Raw genomic sequence first — 19378 nt, forward strand, 5'->3', positions numbered from 1 at the left:
CAGGAATCTTACCTCTGAACACCTTCCAATCACAGCAAGAAGGCAATCCTTTAGTCACTGCTGTCAGTTTCCCAACACACTCAAATGTATAATATAAATAGATAAATAAATAAAATAAACACATCACCACATTTAAATTATTTGGCACCTAAATTTATTGAAATCCAGGACTTTTCATTGTTCCTAAATTTAACATGGTGATGAAGATAAAAGCACATTTATAGGCTTTATGTGATACTCTAGCATTGAGTACATAGCATGAACCCTTCTTTCTCTTCTAGATATGCTGGTGAGCAAACTGAAGTCAGCAATCATATAATACACACATTAATAAAATGATCAGAAACCCTTTGACCAACATGAGAACGTGCTCTTCTTTCATTACGTCTCAGACAGGTGAGACAAATGTTGATCATTTTCTCCAACACCTGAACACAATCAGTCCTGTTCACGGTATCTGGTTAAGCAGGAATCACATTGGAGACTGTGTCTCTGGAATGAAGGCCATCACAAAATGGGAAATATGGCCATCTTGCTCAGATTGACAACTTTGCTAGCATGAAATTTCAAAATAGCCATTTTCCAAGCACCATTTTCACACAGTTCTCTGAGATGATTGCCATGAAGTATTTGATAAAATACAAAATGGATATTAAAAAAGCATGATGTTCTCAAAAAATAAAATGCATGAGTGAAAGACAATCACTGAAATTCAGACGTGGAATCTGTAAACACTTCTCTCTTTCAAATTTCTACTTTAAATTTTCTACAATTCTGTAAACAATGATAGATGTTAGTCTAATTTTTTTTTTTAAACACAGCTTAGATTATATTTGATCTAATGTATCTGATTATAATATACTAACAGTAATACATATTAGTAAAATGTTTTGAATACTTTTTCTTAATTGCATGTACATTTATAAAAGTGACATAACCATGATTTTAAATGTTTTCTTTTTTTGTGCAAAATGCTTTAGTAAACTATAATTTTGGCATTTATGAGAAACCTTTCACAAAGTATTGGCTGGAAAAATAAAACAGGAAGAAGAATCAAACGACAGATATTCCAAACTACTTCTACATGTTCAAGAATGTTTTCTATGGTTAATATATCAATAAATATCAGTCATGCCATCTGTCCTTGTTAATACTGTGCAAAATCATGGGTTCAGCATGTGCAAGCAGTTCTGCCAAACGCACTAACAGAACTCCACTAAATTCTGCAAGATTTCTTGCCAGAGCTTTCATTGGCTAGGACCTAACACTGAAACGGCTCAAAGCCAATTGGTTCCAAATGCTGGATTTTGATTCAAACTGACGAGCAGATCCTAAAATGTAAGGCGGCTGAGTTATTGTAAGGCAAAGGGAAAAAGCAGGCCACTCTAGGACTATGTTTTGCATGATTCATGATCTGAGTAGGATGAGTAAGTTTACATTTAGAACCTGTACTGAGACTTCTGTTCAGCACATCGAAAATGATGCTGCTGAAGAGACAACAAAAGGTTCTGAAGGCATTGTTAGATAACAACAATGACATGATTGGCAAGAACTAGCACACCGGAAGTAATGAAGGCAGCAGTTTCCCCTGAACTTTTACCTGGTTATGCTCTTCCTAGTTTTACAATAAAACACATTATAATGGTCACTGCATTCATGAGGCCATGGTCATAATTTTAACCAGCTAATGTTAACATGTTTGTACCTGATCAAATCAGTGTTCAGACCTACAGAAAGCTTTCACTGCAGTCATCAGCTTGAGATAAGATGGCATGGAATTCATGTAATACCTAACCATTCGGTAACAGAAACGGGATGAGAAAGCACAGCTTTGAGTCTCTAATAAGGAAGTACTGTTCAATGGAGGCTAACATAAGCAGCAACCTTCATCACAGCCAATAAATATGTCTCTCTCTGTCTTGGATGCAATAAACTAGCCCCAACTTAATTATGCAAACCCCTGTGAATGCTTAAAGGATGTCACCGTCCCAAACAGGATATGCCTACGAGCAAGAGGTTTTGAACATGTATTCTTGTTTAAACCGTGGTTTGCTAACTGAATGTAGTTTGTGTACTGTTCTCTGAACAAATCAAAGACCTGTGCTTATGTCAGAGCCATGTGGTAACTGATAATATGTAGGATCCTTACTTGTTTGTGGTGAATATTAGGGATGCACAACATGTTGTTCCTTACTCTTCATAATGTTATCATCACATCAGCCTCTGCAATACTTATACTGCAGAAGGGTGCAATACGCAAATGAGCCTCTAACCCCTCCCAGAATGTTTTTGTGAGCTGTGAGCCTCCTGATCAATCGCAGATGTTGTTTGGGTGTTTTGAGGAATCAAGGCATTCATTCAACATGATTCAACAAAATAACGTTGCTGTCATATCAAAACCATATCTCCGTTTTTTATTTTTCAACATTTGCGCATGGCAGCTATCCTTCACTTTGACGAATGGACCAACGTAAATGATCTGAAATTACTTCAACTTTTTGTTACTTAACTTACACTGAGAGTTAAGAACGTTTTTGTCTTTTCCTGTAAAGTTACCATTTTAGACACAGAATTTTTTTTAAAGTTTTTTTTGACAGTGATGATAAATAATCTTGGTCAGAGATAAAGCAGGTCAATTCTTAACGACTGCGCATCAAAGGGGTTCCCTAATGTGTTTTCAATATTGTGGAAGGCATACTACAACTGCAACAGGGTATTTTCGTCCACATCAAGCAGTTCTAACCAGATATTAAACATATGCCTTATTTCTCCTTCTAAATGCGCCCCTTCCACTGCTTTAGTGTATAATGGTCATTATTTGACTTTTTTCCCCCAAATATCGCAATATTTATTGCAAAAAGCTAAAATATCACAATGTGATTTACCACCCAGTATCATTCAGCCCCTATGTGCATGTGTGCTTTGGACTTTTAGAGTAATGCTGTATTAGACCTTATGGCAAAAGAGTGCTCAGTGGGGTTGGAATCTTGCAGAACCGTGTGCCCCCCTCTGCTAAAATAGGCTTGGCTCAGCTCTCCTGTGGTTCAGTCTAAGAGGAGCATCACAGGTCATCATCTCCAATCCCCTCGAAGGCATAGTTTCCATGGAAATCATTGCCACTGATATCATTAGCCGAGTTGGAGGCACTGATCCCCCTCAGGGAAACGGAACTCAGCTTGGTCTGATAAACACAAAGATTAGAGGAATTACAAAAAAATATAATCAGAGAGAAAGAAGTGAGAAAGAAGAAAAAGAAATGAGAAAAGGTTAGTGGGCCCATATATGGTGTATTATGGGAAATGAAAAACTGGGCTGGAACTCACCGAGAGTTTGACTACTTGTTCTCGATTCGGATCAGGAGAGTCCTAGACATATAAAAAATAAACACTTAAAACTGCTCAGCTTCACAGTGAAAAAGCATGCTGCAATTAAACTTGTTCCTTACCAGTAACGGAGGAGACTTCACAGCTTGCTGACTGTCCGATCGATGGATGGAGCCGTTGAGACGCTTCTTCTGCATCTGCTGAACACATACAGTATTAATATTAGAATCTGAGAGGGTGTAGAGAACAGACTTCACAGACATGTGTAACCACGCTCAAGACGGAACCTACTCTCCAGTGACACTACAGCGTAATAACAGTGAAGTCTCTGGATAAACAGGGAAATGTTTACTCAGTGCTGAGCTCTGAGGCAAATCCACACATTTGAGAGTGTGCGAAATCCCTGCTGCACACACAGCGAGTTGTGCAGGGCATCCTAAAGAGACCTGGGCTTTCTGCCTGATACAGACTGAGACAGCTTCTTGTGCTAGCTGATAAAGTCTGCTTAGAAATACAGATAAATCAAGCGAGTTCTCAAGAATATGCAAGTGTCAATTGAAGCAAACGTAATGAATTAGACATTTCAGCTCATGAGACTATTATGATTTGAGTGTTCACATTTACACATGTGCACACATACCTACATGCACACTAACCAAACTGAAGGAATTCAACAGACATTTGGCAGTTAAGAATAAAACAGAGAAACTGACTTTCTTAATGCTTCCCCCAGACTTCTTCACCATCAGTTCATCTACCATCGACTGGAGACAGATGCTCATCATGATTGCCTGGAAAAATCAACCGTAGCAGTTTAGAGACACTCAGCCAGACCTCCAGGAGCCATCTGTGTAGATATTATACTCTTAAAAATAAAGGCACCAAAAAAGGTTCTTTGGAGTAGCACTACAGTCTACAATTTAATAGTTTTAAATTGACTAATTAAAACCACTTTAAAAGAACCTTTTTCGGTTGATGGCTTTACTGCACAAATTATGAAACGCATGCAAAACTATTATGATTTTTAGAAATGTCAATGAATAAAAATATTTAAAAATTTGAAAGAAATATATGTATTTTTCTGGATACTTTGTGTATTGTTGCAAAATGGCAACAGCATGTGACAACACACTCTATAAAGCATACAGCAGAAGTAAACTAATATGCTAGCCATATTAATCAAGGCATGAAAAAAAAAAAAGAACAGGAGCATAGCCAATTTCTTTTAAATCTTTTAAGAATACAGAAACACAAATTTATTGTTGCCATATGGCAATACCATGGAGTAAAGAGTTAAGAAATGACCCTCATTTACAAAATCTCATTTTTGTAAATGACATGCAAGTGTAAAGAATGTTTTTTAAAGTTTAAATAACTATGTCCAAACCAAAAACTTATCACAATACAAACAAATCTGTTTTTTGAACATATCATCAGTACTTGTAGACCACTGACCAACTGTCTGTTTCATCATAAAGAGAGGAAAATTAGTTCTGTTTAACTGGATTTAGTGCAACAAAGTATGCATAATACTAAATAAAAAATAACTGTATTCACAGTTTTGTTTTTTTGGGGTATTTTTTTAAATAGCACTACTGGTTCCTTTTTCTCTCTTCCAACTGATCAGATATCTGAAAAAATAAATATTGTTAGATCTCATTTACATTGTGATACTTCAAGAAATGTTCAATGTTATATTTTTGTGATACTGCCCACCTCTGGAGTGTAATTTGTCTTTCTTGTAGGTTTTTCTCAGTGTGAGGTATTAACAAACAAGAAAAATAAAAAATAAAACAAAAAAAAGAAAGAAAAAAAAAAAAAGAATGAAACATTTCAGACAAATTCCAAAGTGGATGAAGTTCTGTGGACGTTGCGCTGACCTGTGGACTTGTGATGGTGACCCACTGCAGACGGTCTTTGCTCATCAGATATTCGAAGGCCAGTTCCAGTTTGACCTCACACTTGCTGGAGCTGCAGGGGTTCGCTGTGCCATTGGCCACTGGGACTTGCTACACAATGGAAACATAACCATCATCATCATCATCATCATCATAATCATTCTTCTGATTATTTGTATCATGATCATTTCTTCATCCCTTCACATCATCAAATTCGAATTAGTTCCCAATTATTAGCCGTATCCCTAACGTCACTTTGCTCATTATCTCCAATGGTGTCCAAGGTTATATCTCATTAGGACTGCATTTAACAGCACAAGAGGAAAAGAGCTACATTATTCTTTCCTCTGTATTTTAAGCTTCTAAGCTAAACTCTGCAGGTCTTATTACAGAGATATCATATCTCTTTGGAGCTCATTAGCAACTTAACTCTGCTCTTTCAGAGCCACAGTGGCCATGCCTCAGCTGAAGTTGCTGCCTCCTGGAACAGAGACAACATCCTCTCTGCTAATGGAAGGCCTGAGCACACAAACATGTTTGGATTTGAATATACAGTGTTTCCACATCCTCTTCTGGAAACCCAAGGGTGATAAGAGAGCCAGCTATCAGTGTAGGAGAGTTTTATTTAGTTCTTTGTCTGAAAATGATTTCCCTAAGTATTGAGCAAGATGAATAGCAGCTGTGGTTCAACTTTTAAGGCCTGGATCTGTAAAGAGAAAAAACATTTGCTTACATGGTACCAAGTACCATCCAGACTGAAATGCCTCCAAAGCAATCTGTAACGTGCTTAAGTGGGGAGGGGAAAAAAAAAAAAATTCAGCATTGCAAGATGAGTAATGTTATCCACAGTGCGGTACTAATATCCTGTGACTACAGTGAAGTAGAGAGGCAGAGGCGTTCTGATGAAAACAGCACAGCAGTCACCGCATTTCTAAAAGCAGATGGATGAAAGCCAAGGCTAAGACAGATGAGTGGCTGGCACTGATGGCTGTTGGAGGACCGTTTAAGCTCACTCTCTTTAATGAGATTCTTTAGCCAGTCACAGTTGGCCCGTGCCTACTGTGGCAGACACCCACGTTACCCAGACCCCGTTTGCGGAAGAGACATATTTACACCGGAGACGCCTAAAGACAGAGTCATGCATTTGCTATGACTGCAGAAAAATGTTGAAGGAAATCATCAGGAAGTTGTCTTGCAGCTTTGAGTCACTCCCAAGCTATTCTGTCTGCTTCACTGTTGTTTTTCCTCATCATGGAGCAAACGTTTTAAACATTACTAAATATGGATTACCCAGGGCTTGCATCACATTTAACGAAGCTCAGTCAAACAAATTTGACACTGATTGTAACAACATAGCTGCAGCAATTAACTTTTTCCATCCTAACCCACACAGCTTGCTCTAGAAACCCTCAACAAGGTGAAGCAAGAGCTGAAAATACTCTGTAAATACTCTTAAAAATAAAGGTTTGTTTATGGTTCTTGGATTGGATGTATGGTTCTAGGTAGAACAGTTTATTTGAATAGAAGCTTTACATTTTGTGGAGATCCCGTAAACTTTAAGAAGATTCTTGAAACCATTGAAAAGGGAACCAAAAGTGGTTCTTTTATGGCATGACTCCAAAGTACCGTATTTGGCACCTTTATTTTTAAAGAGTGCAGAGCTGTTAAAGAGCCCATATCCTCATTTTTGTGCATGTGTTTTACCTTTTTCTTTGAGGTGTGCTTATGGTTTTATGTAACAAAAACAGTCATAATTAATCTAACTTCTCTTTATCCCTTAGAATTAAACAGGCTGTTTTTGTTACTGTGCCTTTAAGACTGATATGTAAATCAGATCTGTTCTGATTGGCTGGCCTGGATTGTGCCTCGTTTATGAAACTTAGTTTTCATATATGGACTGGCGAGTGAACGGTATGCTTTGAAACTTTAACAAAATTTCCATACATCATCAAACTCTTTATTTTAATAAGTGAGGAAATTTTGTTTTTGTAAGATATGGGCCCTTGAAGTCAATGTGAATAGGGCATCATAATGCATTTTCCTTTCATACAGCAATATATTTCTGAGTGAAACAATATTAGGGAGGCTCTTTGGGGAAGCTGAGCATTTGCCCTTAATAACAGGTGGGGGTGGTAACAGGGGAGGGTGAAATATATGACATAATAAAGATGTAAATAGTAGATGATGAATTATGCATGATCAAAGATGTAAACAGTTTCAGAATTACTTTAAATAACATTATTATTACACAATTCTCTAATTACACTTACAGAAGACGTGACCCGCCAGCACCTCATGCGTGTAACTTTGAAGCTGCCCTCCTTCATCTGGTTATTGGGCAGTTTGACATGAAAGTTGAGCTCATTGTTGCCGGCGCTGACGATGACGTGACATCCCTTTTCTGGGAAGTCTGTGATGCAGGGATCAAACTTGATATAGCCAAAGTACTTCAGGGTCTGGGCCAATCTGATGAACTATAAGCATGAGACATGGACAAAACAATTAAAGACACTTAACATCCAAAATGTTAGCATGATTGTACATGTATGTGACTATATATGAGCCCTTTCAGCACTAGGGTGCTATGAGCCCTTTCAGCTTTCCAGGCATTTTAAGCCACAAAGAAGAGAAAGAAGAGACAGTGAGTTATGTATGGTTTGCTTAGCAACCACGACTCCAGCACGTATGGAAAAAAATATGGTTTAAAAGAGAGAGAACTGTGCACTGTCCTTTTTAGATGGCAAATTGCTTTTGAGCTTTTGCGTTTATAAGCCTACACCTGTATACACTTGCAAACACCTAAAACTAGCTTGTTCAATGAGAGAAATAGCAATCATTTCAAGTGTTGCCAAATTTAGCCAAGCTGGCCACACTGCATTTACACATTTACGCATTGCATACCTCTGGATCAGGACATCTAGATCTGAATACATGTCATGTTCACCGCTGCACTTGCCTTTTAAATGCGTATACAGAGAACATCTAGACACAGGCCGCATTTCTATGCCAAGTGATTAAAAAATAACAACAACAACAACAACAACAATAATAATAATAATAACGTCAATAAATAACGATATCAAACATAATACAAATTATTAAGTCATTTAAACCCGATGAGACAAAGAGCAGTGTTTGTTTGAACACAATGCTTAAAGATGGACTGCAGATACTCATGAGATCAGAAGCGTCTGTGCTCAGGAGATTCTTTCTCACCTCTTTCTTTGAGCCCTTTTCCTGCAGGGATTTCAGCTGTCTGTGCTGGTCTTTGTTCACGAGAATCCAGCCCCGCTCAATGTCAGACACCGTCTGAAAAGAGAAGAAAAGCTTTACCTCACTTTGTCTAAACAATACTGTAAAGGGGCCATGTACACCCTCCTACAGAGATTACACATTTTCTCAAATCTACTAATCTATAATCTAATAATCTGTAGATCTAAATAGAGTAATGTACATGTACATTTGTCACTATGGCACAAAGATGATTTCTGAGCTTGAATGAAGCTTCAAAAGATCATCACTTATTTTCCTGACACCATATTCTGACAAACTAATGAGCGCTAAAGACAATTTCTTCTTTTCAATAATTCATACAGCTCCTAATGATGGATGAATTTAAAATGAATGTTGGCCAGTTTATGGGTTTCACTCTAGAGTTACTGTTTTTGTGTGTATGAAGGCAAAAACAAATCATTTAATTGTGAGCAAAAGGGAAAACAGCACCTAACTTAACATCAGATGTTCTGGGGCTCAGCCTCTGACACAATTAGTCACAACAGTAATATTTCAGGCTGGTGCACTAAAACCTCAACATCACTTAGAAATATGAATAATTTGCCATCTACAGAAAATGAACAGGGCCAGTTTTAAAACCAAGCAGAAGCTATAACTATTTTAGAAAATGTGTGTGTCTTCTATATACATGAGACGTCTTAGTAAGGTGTAAAGCCACCATGAGCTGCCAGAACAGCTTCAAATGTCGAACTCTATTTGCTGAAGTCTTTGTCACAGATCTGTCACTTCAGTCACTGTTACTGCTGGAACACTGAAGCAGTCTTTGTGAAGCTCCAGTCCTCCATGCCACAACCGGGAACTTCTTTCAAAGTCACTTAAACCTTTTTTTCTTGCAATCTTGATCCAAAATCAAGGTCAGCTGGGCCTGCTCAGCATTTTTGTTACATGCCACAAACTATAGTAGAATATTAATTGCTTAACTGCATCATGCAGTACTCCTGTTTGGAAGCATCTGCACTCGTTATGTTTCTCCACTAATTTATGAGAAACATGGTTTTTCCTAATGTCACCAATTTGTATAATACATTATAAGACACCGGGTTCCTCTCGAGAGACAAACAAACTTTTAGCTTCAAGTCAATAAAAAGAACTAAAAGGGGAAAGTTAACTTTAAGCTGACTTGATTAAGTTGCTGCTATGAAATCCTAGGTGGTTGTTAAGTGTTGCTATGGTACCCCAAGTGGTTGAAAAAACACAAACCACTGTACGAAAACCGTACGTTAGTTTGGTCCCGAAAGTACTGCAGTATTCCCATATAGGCTCTATGATTCTGCAAATGTTCACAGTTCTAAACAAATATTTTGCTGTTCTTAAATAAATAAATAAATAAATGAATGAATGAATGAAAGAAAGAAAGGGATGAAAAAGAAGAATAACAAAAAGAACAGTAAGTTGGCTTTATTATTTTATTTTTCTACACTTTTTTGTACAGTTTTCACGGTACAAAAAGGGCTTACCTGAGCATATAACAAATTAAGGCCCACCCTGTTCTCCATAACATCACTGTCATATGCGGAGTCCCAGTAGCTACAATGGAATAAGAAAACAAAGCAAAGTGGTTTAGTCATGCTAAATGGTTTTGAAACATTATTTTCATGTACCGCAATGTAAACTTTACTGTATTCATGGCCTTTGGGTATTTACTCCCCCAGAAATATAAATCTCTGAAGCACTCTTGTTAAAACAAACAGGGACTTATAAAAGCAAAAAACAGTATTTCAAAATTACAGGGCCAAGAGAATAAAAGGTGTTTTCACATCTGTTGGAACTAAACCTTGTATTCTGTCATTTTTTCATAATTTGAAAATACCAGCTGTCCTTTAGACCGTGTGAGAAATTCTTAATGAATGGACCAACAGGAATGTTTTAAAATTACATATTGTTTCACTGACTTCCAGTAAAAGTTAAGGAGATACAAGGTTTTGTTCCGACAGTGATGAACTGTACCGTACAAAGAAATGAAAACACTCAAGTTGTAAGGGAAGTGGATTTCCAGCTGTCACTTGAGACTCTGTAATCAACTTTTTCCCCACATTTTAACAATATAACAAGAATATTGTTCTTCTTGGAGACTACGCTGTAACTGATGGGGAGGCATGCACATTTTTGTAATAAAAAAAAAAAATCTTTCCACTGTAACCATGTTTTGGCCGTTTCTCTGTCAAAGTTTTATATTCCTATCTCCTCTTTCTCATCCCTCTGTTACTATGATCTCCGTAACTGTGACTTCGATTCCATTCCTGAGATATGTATATATAAACACCCCACTTGAGTCATGCTGCTGGCTGAACGCTTGCTTTCTACACTCTGTGGAAAAAGTAGGTCAGGAGGACTGGGGCTCTTTAACAGGGTCAGACAGGAGGAAAGTCCACATGCAGTCGTCCTGTGTGCCTCTTTTAGGAGTTTGTGGTGTGTTGAGAAAGGGAGTGTGTGTGTGTGTGTGTGTGTGTGTGTGTGTGTGTGTGTGTGTGTGTGTGTGTGTGTGGACGAAGGAGGTAAGAGAGTATTGTGAAATACGGAGAGAAAATGTTTCAGCACAATTATTTCACAAATCGGATCAAGCTGGCCAAAATACACAACATACCAGAGTATCAATAATTAAGCTAATATCAATATTTATCAACTCTGCAAGGATGGATTACTAGGGCGAAGAACGAGAAACAAGTTCCAGACCTTGAAGTATATCTCGTTTCAACTATGTTCTTCTATGCTGATACAGTTTTAAGTTTCAGAAGGAATGGAGCCTCACACTCCCCAAACACCAAATCAAGAGCCTTTGGAGTTTCAAATGCACAGATTCAAAAAGAGCCCCACTGAGAGCTAAAGAAAGCCTCACAAACCAGGCTGGGCTGATGATGCTGCTAAGTAAATTCATACACTGGCTTTAAGATGCTACATAATAAAGTGCAGATTACAGTAAAGCTAAACAGGGCACCTTGTAAAAAGAAAGGCTGCAATATTCACTATGCATTTGGAAAAGGAAAATCTAATGTTCTGAAGCTAAACTCAAATAAGGTGAGCAGTAGGACAAAATGTATATCGTCTTCAAGTATGGTGACATAACATTTTGTTTTTAGTTCAAAACACATAATACATAAGCAGTTTTTATATTTTACACACCACACTGTGCAAAAGTCAGAGAACACTATTTATTTTATTTATTTATTTAATTTTCAGTCAAAATAACCAGCACAAGTTTTTCTTTTTCAGTGTATTTGTTCTGAGATTAGAGATATAAAACAATCCACTTGCATATGGAAGGTGAAAGGCAAAAGAAAACAATTGAAAATGGGACTCCTAATAAGACCTCGTAGACCACCAATAACTGATGGACTCACCACCCCAGAGTCCAGACCTCAACATCACTGAATGTGTTTGGATTATTTACATTGTGAGAAGAATAAAATACAACCAACTTCTAGGACTGAACTTTGAAGGTCTGAAACAGTAATGTGTTGGGCACATTAAACACTGAAAAATATACTATTTAGTTGCTGAGTCTTTTGTGTAATTTTCTGTTAAATAAGTTTTCCACTTTTTTCTGACACTGAAACAAATAGCTTGTACTAGCTGAAACGGTGGTCTTCAAAAATGAAAGGGTCTCTGACTACTGTACAGTAGTGTACATTCAGATAATCATAACAGAGTCATTTATGTTCTCCTGGATTTAAACTTACCATCTATCCACAACAGAACAATCTTAGACAGCTATTCTATTACGAAGTCTCTTTTTAATGAAACAGTGTGTCAAGTAGTGACAATACACAAGATACACTCAGAAGAATACACTGTGATATAATTTATTGTGATAATAACAATAGTAACATCATATTGTCATATCCCCCACCTCTATATTGTAGTGATGACCTACTTTTACACAGTGATGTTGTGGCGTACCTTTTCCGGAGGACGATGTGATAGTCTGGATTGCGCAAGCTGGTGACTGACACATAGGGCAGCTCGAACTCCTGCAGCTTCCTCACGACTGCAGCACCATGGGAGACAACATGGAGACAAGAGACAGACAGAAGAGGAGTGAGCGTAGGAGTACCTTCAAGGACGCTCGAATGAAAACAAGAACAACACGCAAAGAGAGATGAGGAAAATCCATCTGGCCAAAGCCCAGGAGGGCACAATAACATGTCTATCTGTTGGCAGGCCGAGGACACAAGGGAGGGAGCGGGTAGATGCCGCAGCTGTTTAAAAAGTGTTTTCTTTTCTCCAGAGACGAGGAGAAGAGGAGGAAGATGGCAGCTGGGGGATAGAGAACTGAAAAGGCACTGTGAGTTTCTAAATCGAAAGATACAAATCTGCTGAACGACACCCTACCCTAAGTGCTTTTAAAGTATTTTTTCTGTAAATGGTAAAGCAGAACAATTTGAGGTAAATATCTGATTGTGATGTTTCTGATCAATTTTGCAACTGTGATTTAAATGCAATTATTTTCTATGAATTAAACTCCAAGCCTTTTATTTGCACTATCCATGTTTTTGAAACTGAGGCTTAAACGCTGTATGTAATGCAGCACTGTAAACGGCCAGTTTACAAACTCTACATTATTAGGTCAAATTTCCCCACTTAAAACTAAAGACAATGTTGAATAATATAAGACATGATTAAAACTGCAGCTCTTGTGATGCTTCAAACTGTGGTTTTCATATAAAAATCTAGTGAATACTTTAACTAGTCAACAGTGCTTTCAGTATCACAATATCATAATGACAATACTTAAAAGGTGGGATCACAGTTCTTTATTTTTTAATGTCAGAACAATTTGTAATATTTGGTGATACAGTTGTATGCAAAAAATGTTGCTGTCTGTGGTCAAATTACATGTTTTGTTGAATTTCTAAGTGAAAATAATGTTAACACATTGCATACAGAGAACACACTTGTATACAATTTATTATACAATTCTTTTTTTATTTGCTGAATGTGATAAAAAAAAACTTGCCTGTGCAAAAGTAATGGCACATTTTATATTTTGTGTTTTTTTCTAATATGTTATACTTAGCAAAAAGAGAAAAGTGCACTGAAATTATTTAAGTTAAAAAAAATATTTAAGTTTGTTCTTTCTGGAGGATGTTTTAACTAACTTTTACTTAAAAAAAAAGTTTTGACCAGGGCTGCTTAAACTTTTGCTTACAGCTGTACTCCTATTCACAGGCTTTGTAAATGGTATTAAAAACAAATGAAGTGGACCAACAGCATCTAACCAATCAGGACAAGAAGGCTCATTCATTAGCGTTTCAATCACACTGCACCACAACATATAGTGGGAAGCTGTAGTCTAGACTTACAGGTAGTGAGCTAAATACATAATATGATCAGCTGATAAGCTGTGTCAGTGTTTGCTTGTGGCATCATTTGTATAGATTATAGCATTCAAGAGATCCAGCCTTGGCAACCCATGTTTTGAGAGCAAGCTTTGAAGAGAACACTAAAGGGAGCAGTCGTATTTATTTGTCTGCTGAGTGTCAAAACAGCTAGCTTCAGCTAACTTCTTCCAAAACTGATGAGCTAAGCTTAAAGTTCGCATTAGTAAAGTTAAAGTTAATGAATCCACACTTCTTTAGTACTGGTACTCTCTGCTGTATCTTACAAACCTGACACGGGTTTTATTGGACTGTTAAGTTTTGCTTCTCTTAATATTACACCAAAGTACAGCACAGTATTGCAAACATTAACCAGACACATACCAGAGTTCCAGAATGGAAACTTACTACTTTGTTTAGGTATTTGTATCTGTTCTTTAAAAGCAGTCTGAAGCACTGTGATTACTTACAGTGCAGTTCACCTCTTTATTGTTATCCATTATTACTGCTAAGTGAAAATCAATACTGCTGTACTCCTGTACCACACAGCATTAAATACAAGCCCACTGTAATCTCACCGTAAATCTGTTCTTTCAGTACTAGAAATAAGTTTTCATTTCCTGCACATGCTATCTGTTTCAGTACCAGTTTGTTTACTGATTGGCTGCCGAACATGTTGGCATTAACTTCTTATTTTCACTCCCCCAACACTCTGCCAAACCATTCATTGTACATGGAGGCTGTTATATCCCCACCCCCTCAACTATCTTTCAGTCCACATACAACTGCCAATGATCACTGTGACACCAGGCACAGCTCTTCGGCTGCTTTGGGCCTATAGAGAGTCCCCATAAAGCAAGGTTTTTATCACGTCTGACAGAATCTTATCCTGCTTCCAAAGAAGGGTTTGGCAACCAGCACGGCGGGAGAAAAATGGAGCAGAGGGGAGTGAGAGAAGGAAATGCAAAGGAAGTGAAGAAGTGGAGCGAGTTCCCCAGGGAAAGAGAAGGCATCCTCAACTCCACATGGTGGAGACACCATCCAAAAGCAGCAAAATGGCCAACAGTCATAAGAGGAATATTTGCAGACTGATATTAACAGCAGTAAGAAACAGAAAGCTGACTTCGCTTAAGACACAGAGTTACAAACAAAAGCCACAACAGAGAGACAGACAGATAGACATCTGCAGAGAATGAAAGAGGAGACACTGCCAGTTTGAGAGTGAAATCAGACTTGTGTGTCAAGCCTTTAACAAGTTCATGGAAAAACAAAATGCAAACATAAGCAACAGTTAAACAATATCTCTCTGTGAGCATAAATATCTATGCGTTGCTAGCAAAACACAAGAAATGCAGAGTGAAAACTACAGGACAGAAATTACATAAATTTATTCATCTTTCATCAAGAACCGATGATGCAGAATGCATGTGAACCTAACCAACCCACATTTATTTTGAAAGAAAAGGAACCAAAAAAAAATTCCATATTTTAAAGTCCATATTTTCATGTTTGGTCTTTTTAAAAACACCATTCCTCCACTGCTCCATCAATGGTCTCTATTAACTGGTAAGTTACTCTATTTGATAGTGACAGCCCTAAAATATACTAGAACAATGTATCTATTCTAGTTTGTGAGACTTTAGGAAGATTATATAGTACTGTGCACAAGTCTAAGACCCCCCTTCATTTATTTAATTTCCAGTCAAAACAGCCATTAAAGTACAAATTCTTAATTTTTCAGTGTCAAGGAAAAAAAGAAATATAATAATACACTTTTCAGTATTTCAGTTTTCCTTTTTTAATTGTATTACAGCTTCTATTCTTTGCGGAAGGCTTACTTTCAGTTTTTCAAAGAAATCTGCAGGGATATTTTGCCACACCTCCAAAGTTCAGTCTAAGAAGTTGGTTGCATTTTCTGCTTCTCATGATCCACGTAATCCCAAACACATTCAGTGATGTTGAGGTCTGGATTCTGGGGAGGTCAGTCCATTATTCTGAGAACACCAGCACCTTCTTTGTTTAATTTGCAAATTTTCTTCCTTTTTATCTGTTTTCTTTTCTCAGTATTGGCTTTATGACAGCTACACATCCTTTCAGACTCATAGTGTTGAGTTGTCTTCTCACAGTAGAAGGACAGAAACACCTGTGGATTTTTTCCAAGTCTGAAGCAAAAGTGGAGCTTGATTTTCTCCTTTCTCTCAAAGATGTAAGCTTTAAGTACTGTTTATTTGTCAGGGACAGTGTTGATGGTCTACCAGGTTATGTATGATAGTTAGGAGTCTCATTTTCTCCATATCTTAATTTATTAATACTGAAGTCTTGGAAACTCCTATTATTTTCCTTGAACCATTCCATTTGCAAGTTGAGTATCTCATATCAAATCACCATAGAAATATCTCCTGCAAAATTAATAACTTGAAATTAAATTAAATAAACAAAGGGTGGTCTCTGACTTTTGCACAGGACTGTAAATGTACTCATAGGCATTAGTCTCCATCAAGGAAAGTGCACAGTGCAAATACAGAAATCAAACACAATGGAAAAAGGTTAATGCATCAGACTGAGAATGTTTTACTTATGTTGGTGTTTTTAATGTAGGACCAAGCCAAGGACAATAGATCTGGTCGGTCAATACAACACACATTTGAATATTGCTGTGGTGGCACCTATTCCAGAAGGTTCTCTGGCAACCAGGGATCAATGCACCCAGGCATAACTAACGGTTCAACAAGACCTAATCGCTTTGTCCTCACAATTTTTCCTAAAAAGGACAAAATAAGTGCCTTGATTATTACTGAGAGGTTGTTGAACTAATCAGGCTATGGCACAGTTGTTCATGTCATAATAACAAAGACTTACAACAACTCTCCCACTTGAACTTGTTCTCCTTTTAGAGAATAAATAGCTGCAGTGTTTCAAACTCTGAATGGTCTGAAAAGGTGGCTTTGGTTCAAATCTCTCCTTTGTTAAGAGGATCAAGTGTTTCAGCATATAAAGGCAAAGTTAATCGGGTAAGAAGTTTCAACACACCACCCCCTCACAATAATAAAATCATACTTTCAACACACTGATATTACTGACAGCATTTTAAATTCTAATATCACTAAAATATGTGCTATGATCTACTGTAAATAAGACAGGCTAGAAACTGCTGATGCAGAAATTTTGCCAAATCAGCAAATGAAAGCTGTATACTTACATGTGCAGCCTCCCTCCAGTCCTTCCTGAACTAGGAAGAGGCTAAAATAGCCCACCAAATCTTCAGGCAAGTCTAGTTTCGTTGCAACTGCCTGTACAGAGAAGAGTCATTATTATTGTTATTGTTGTAAGGTGAACTGATGTGTAACTCATTTCTCATCTTCAATGAATCTTATAACAAAACACCAACGGAACATTTCAATGTACCAAGATGAATGCTGAAGAAATTTGGATCAGTATCATGACAACCTGCATTTTTCTGGATTTCCACAGACGTCCCATGGAGAGAGAGGCCTTGTATAACCATATAACTGAACACGCCTTTCAAAATAACACAGAAAAGCATGAAAATTCTGGAAAGGTTCAGATGCTGGCAGCACCACCATGCTTTCGTTGCACTGATTTAGTCTGAAAATTGCATAAGTCTGTTTCCACATGAGCGTTGTTCCACTACACAAATGGCCTGTCGGAGTGAATTAAAGGGAGGGTAAAATCAGCGTTCGAATTGCGGGGGAGCCAGGGGGAGCTCAGCTCCTCTGAAAAAGGCTTGAGATCTCTAAAAGACAATAAAATCTGGAGTTTGTGGGGGTCGTGGATACTGATAGCCCCATTTATTAACCTTTTATTGTTATAATAATATATTTCTACTCTTGCTTCTACTCAATGCTTTATGTGGAAAAAAAGAAATCAAATAAAACTCAAGTTCCCCTGTGAGAGCTAGTTTCTGTCTGTCCTGTGGGTTTATCTGCATAAAGATGGGGAGATTTTAGCTTTTCCTCATACTTCTATGGGTGTGATAGTTGGTACATATTTTATTGTTTGTTATTGGTTAAGCTTTGGTTGTTTCCTTTGAATTTCAAGAACAAATACATCTGTGTGTGCAGGGCTCAGAGTTCAAGTGTTTCTACTAGAAGCACTTGTACAGTGCTGTGTAAGTCAGAGCCCAAATCTGATTTATTTAATTTCCAGTCAAAACAGCTACTAAGTACAAGTTGTTCTTTTTTTTCAGGAGATATTTCTGAGGAGATTAGATATAAGATGCATAAGGAGGGAGAGAGTCAAAGCAAAATAAGTTAAAAAACTTGAGTTCAAAAATGTATTAAAATATTTCTAACTCGGAAAATCTGAAAATCTACTTCTGCCCATCCAAAAACATACTAAAAATGAATTAAAAACACACACACACACACACACACACACACACACACACACACACACAAAATGCAACTGAACTCTGGAGGTCTGGAAAAATATCCCAGCAGATTTGTTTTGGAAAAAAGCAAGTCTCCTGAAAAGAATGAAAGCTGTAATAAAGGTGAAGGTTAGACACACTAAATACTGAAAAAAATAAAATATCATTTGTTGAAGTTTTTGTGTAATTTTCTGCACAGTCCAGGGGCAAAGGTTTTAGGCACACGTGAAAAATTGATATAAAGAGTAATTTTTCTGGTCGGTTAGCATTTATTTGCTTTGATTTTATGTATGTCAACATGTTTGGTTAACCATTCTCGAACCTCTACTCATGATAGTCCAATATTAGATGTAGTCATCCAATACAGCTACTAATTTATGCATTATGGTTGTGGAGCAATCTCATATTGTAGCCTTTATATTGTAGGTTTTGTATTGTTTGACCTCTGAAGGGATCTGCAGACCTTCACATGATTGTGTGATTGTTGTCTTCTACATGATTGGCTGTTCTGAGTGGACTCATCTTATGAGGTGCAAGTTGGCCAATGTATGAGTGCACAGAGGAATTTGTCGAACAGAGAGATTGTAATGTATTATTTGGTCAGTATCTTAGTTTCAGTGCCTGCAACAAAATAAAGCAAGATCAATTACGTTATCATTAGCGATGCTGTTTTCCAGAGCTAAAACTACAATACACAGCAAAAGCTTGAACCACCCCCCATCCCTAACTGCACTGTCAATTTCAAATACACACAACAACACAAAGCATTATTACAATGTGAGGCTATGCATGTTCATACATTCTGACAGTCCATATCTGGGCACGTTTTGAAAAGACCCCACCTCTTGAAAGCCAGAGTATAATTCGAACACTAGAAAAAAAAAAAAAATCCACCACTCCATACAGGTCAAACAGCAGGATTCTCTGTTAACTATTATACATTATAATCAAATGGAACTCATGATCAGGTTACTCATCAGCATGCTCGTCATTTGGCTGTGCATCACCAGGTGCTAAAGGCCAGTTTCTGCCTGGCGGTATTTTCGCGCTGGAGGGCTTGAGTGTGCTGTGCGACTCTCCAGGGTCAAGTGTACTTTAATGAAGCACTGAGCAGGACTCAACTGGCGGTGACTCAGTAGCACAGGGCCACGTGGGCCA

The 19378-nt window shown here is 37.5% G+C and overlaps 1 protein-coding gene across 2 annotated transcripts in view; it reads right to left on the reverse strand.

The window, feature by feature from the left end:
• Positions 1–137: 137 nt before the first annotated feature.
• Positions 138–19378, reverse strand: part of snx17 (sorting nexin 17) — a 34987-nt gene continuing 15746 nt past the window's right edge. The window contains exons 6-15 of one of the 2 annotated variants that reach the window (XM_036581680.1): positions 17030–17120; positions 12413–12500; positions 9973–10042; positions 8438–8530; positions 7492–7695; positions 5204–5332; positions 4037–4114; positions 3446–3523; positions 3324–3365; positions 138–3181 (exon numbers count right to left, since the gene is read on the reverse strand). In XM_036581680.1, coding sequence (XP_036437573.1) covers positions 3062–3181; positions 3324–3365; positions 3446–3523; positions 4037–4114; positions 5204–5332; positions 7492–7695; positions 8438–8530; positions 9973–10042; positions 12413–12500; positions 17030–17120 — 993 coding nt within the window. In that variant the 3' untranslated portion in view covers positions 138–3061. The remainder of the gene's footprint in view (positions 3182–3323; positions 3366–3445; positions 3524–4036; positions 4115–5203; positions 5333–7491; positions 7696–8437; positions 8531–9972; positions 10043–12412; positions 12501–17029; positions 17121–19378) is intronic. The other variant, XM_036581681.1, reaches the window with a different exon arrangement.

The sequence above is a fragment of the Colossoma macropomum genome, unplaced genomic scaffold (assembly GCF_904425465.1).
Source record: "Colossoma macropomum unplaced genomic scaffold, Colossoma_macropomum, whole genome shotgun sequence".
In the NCBI taxonomy this organism is placed as follows: Eukaryota; Metazoa; Chordata; class Actinopteri; order Characiformes; family Serrasalmidae; genus Colossoma; species Colossoma macropomum.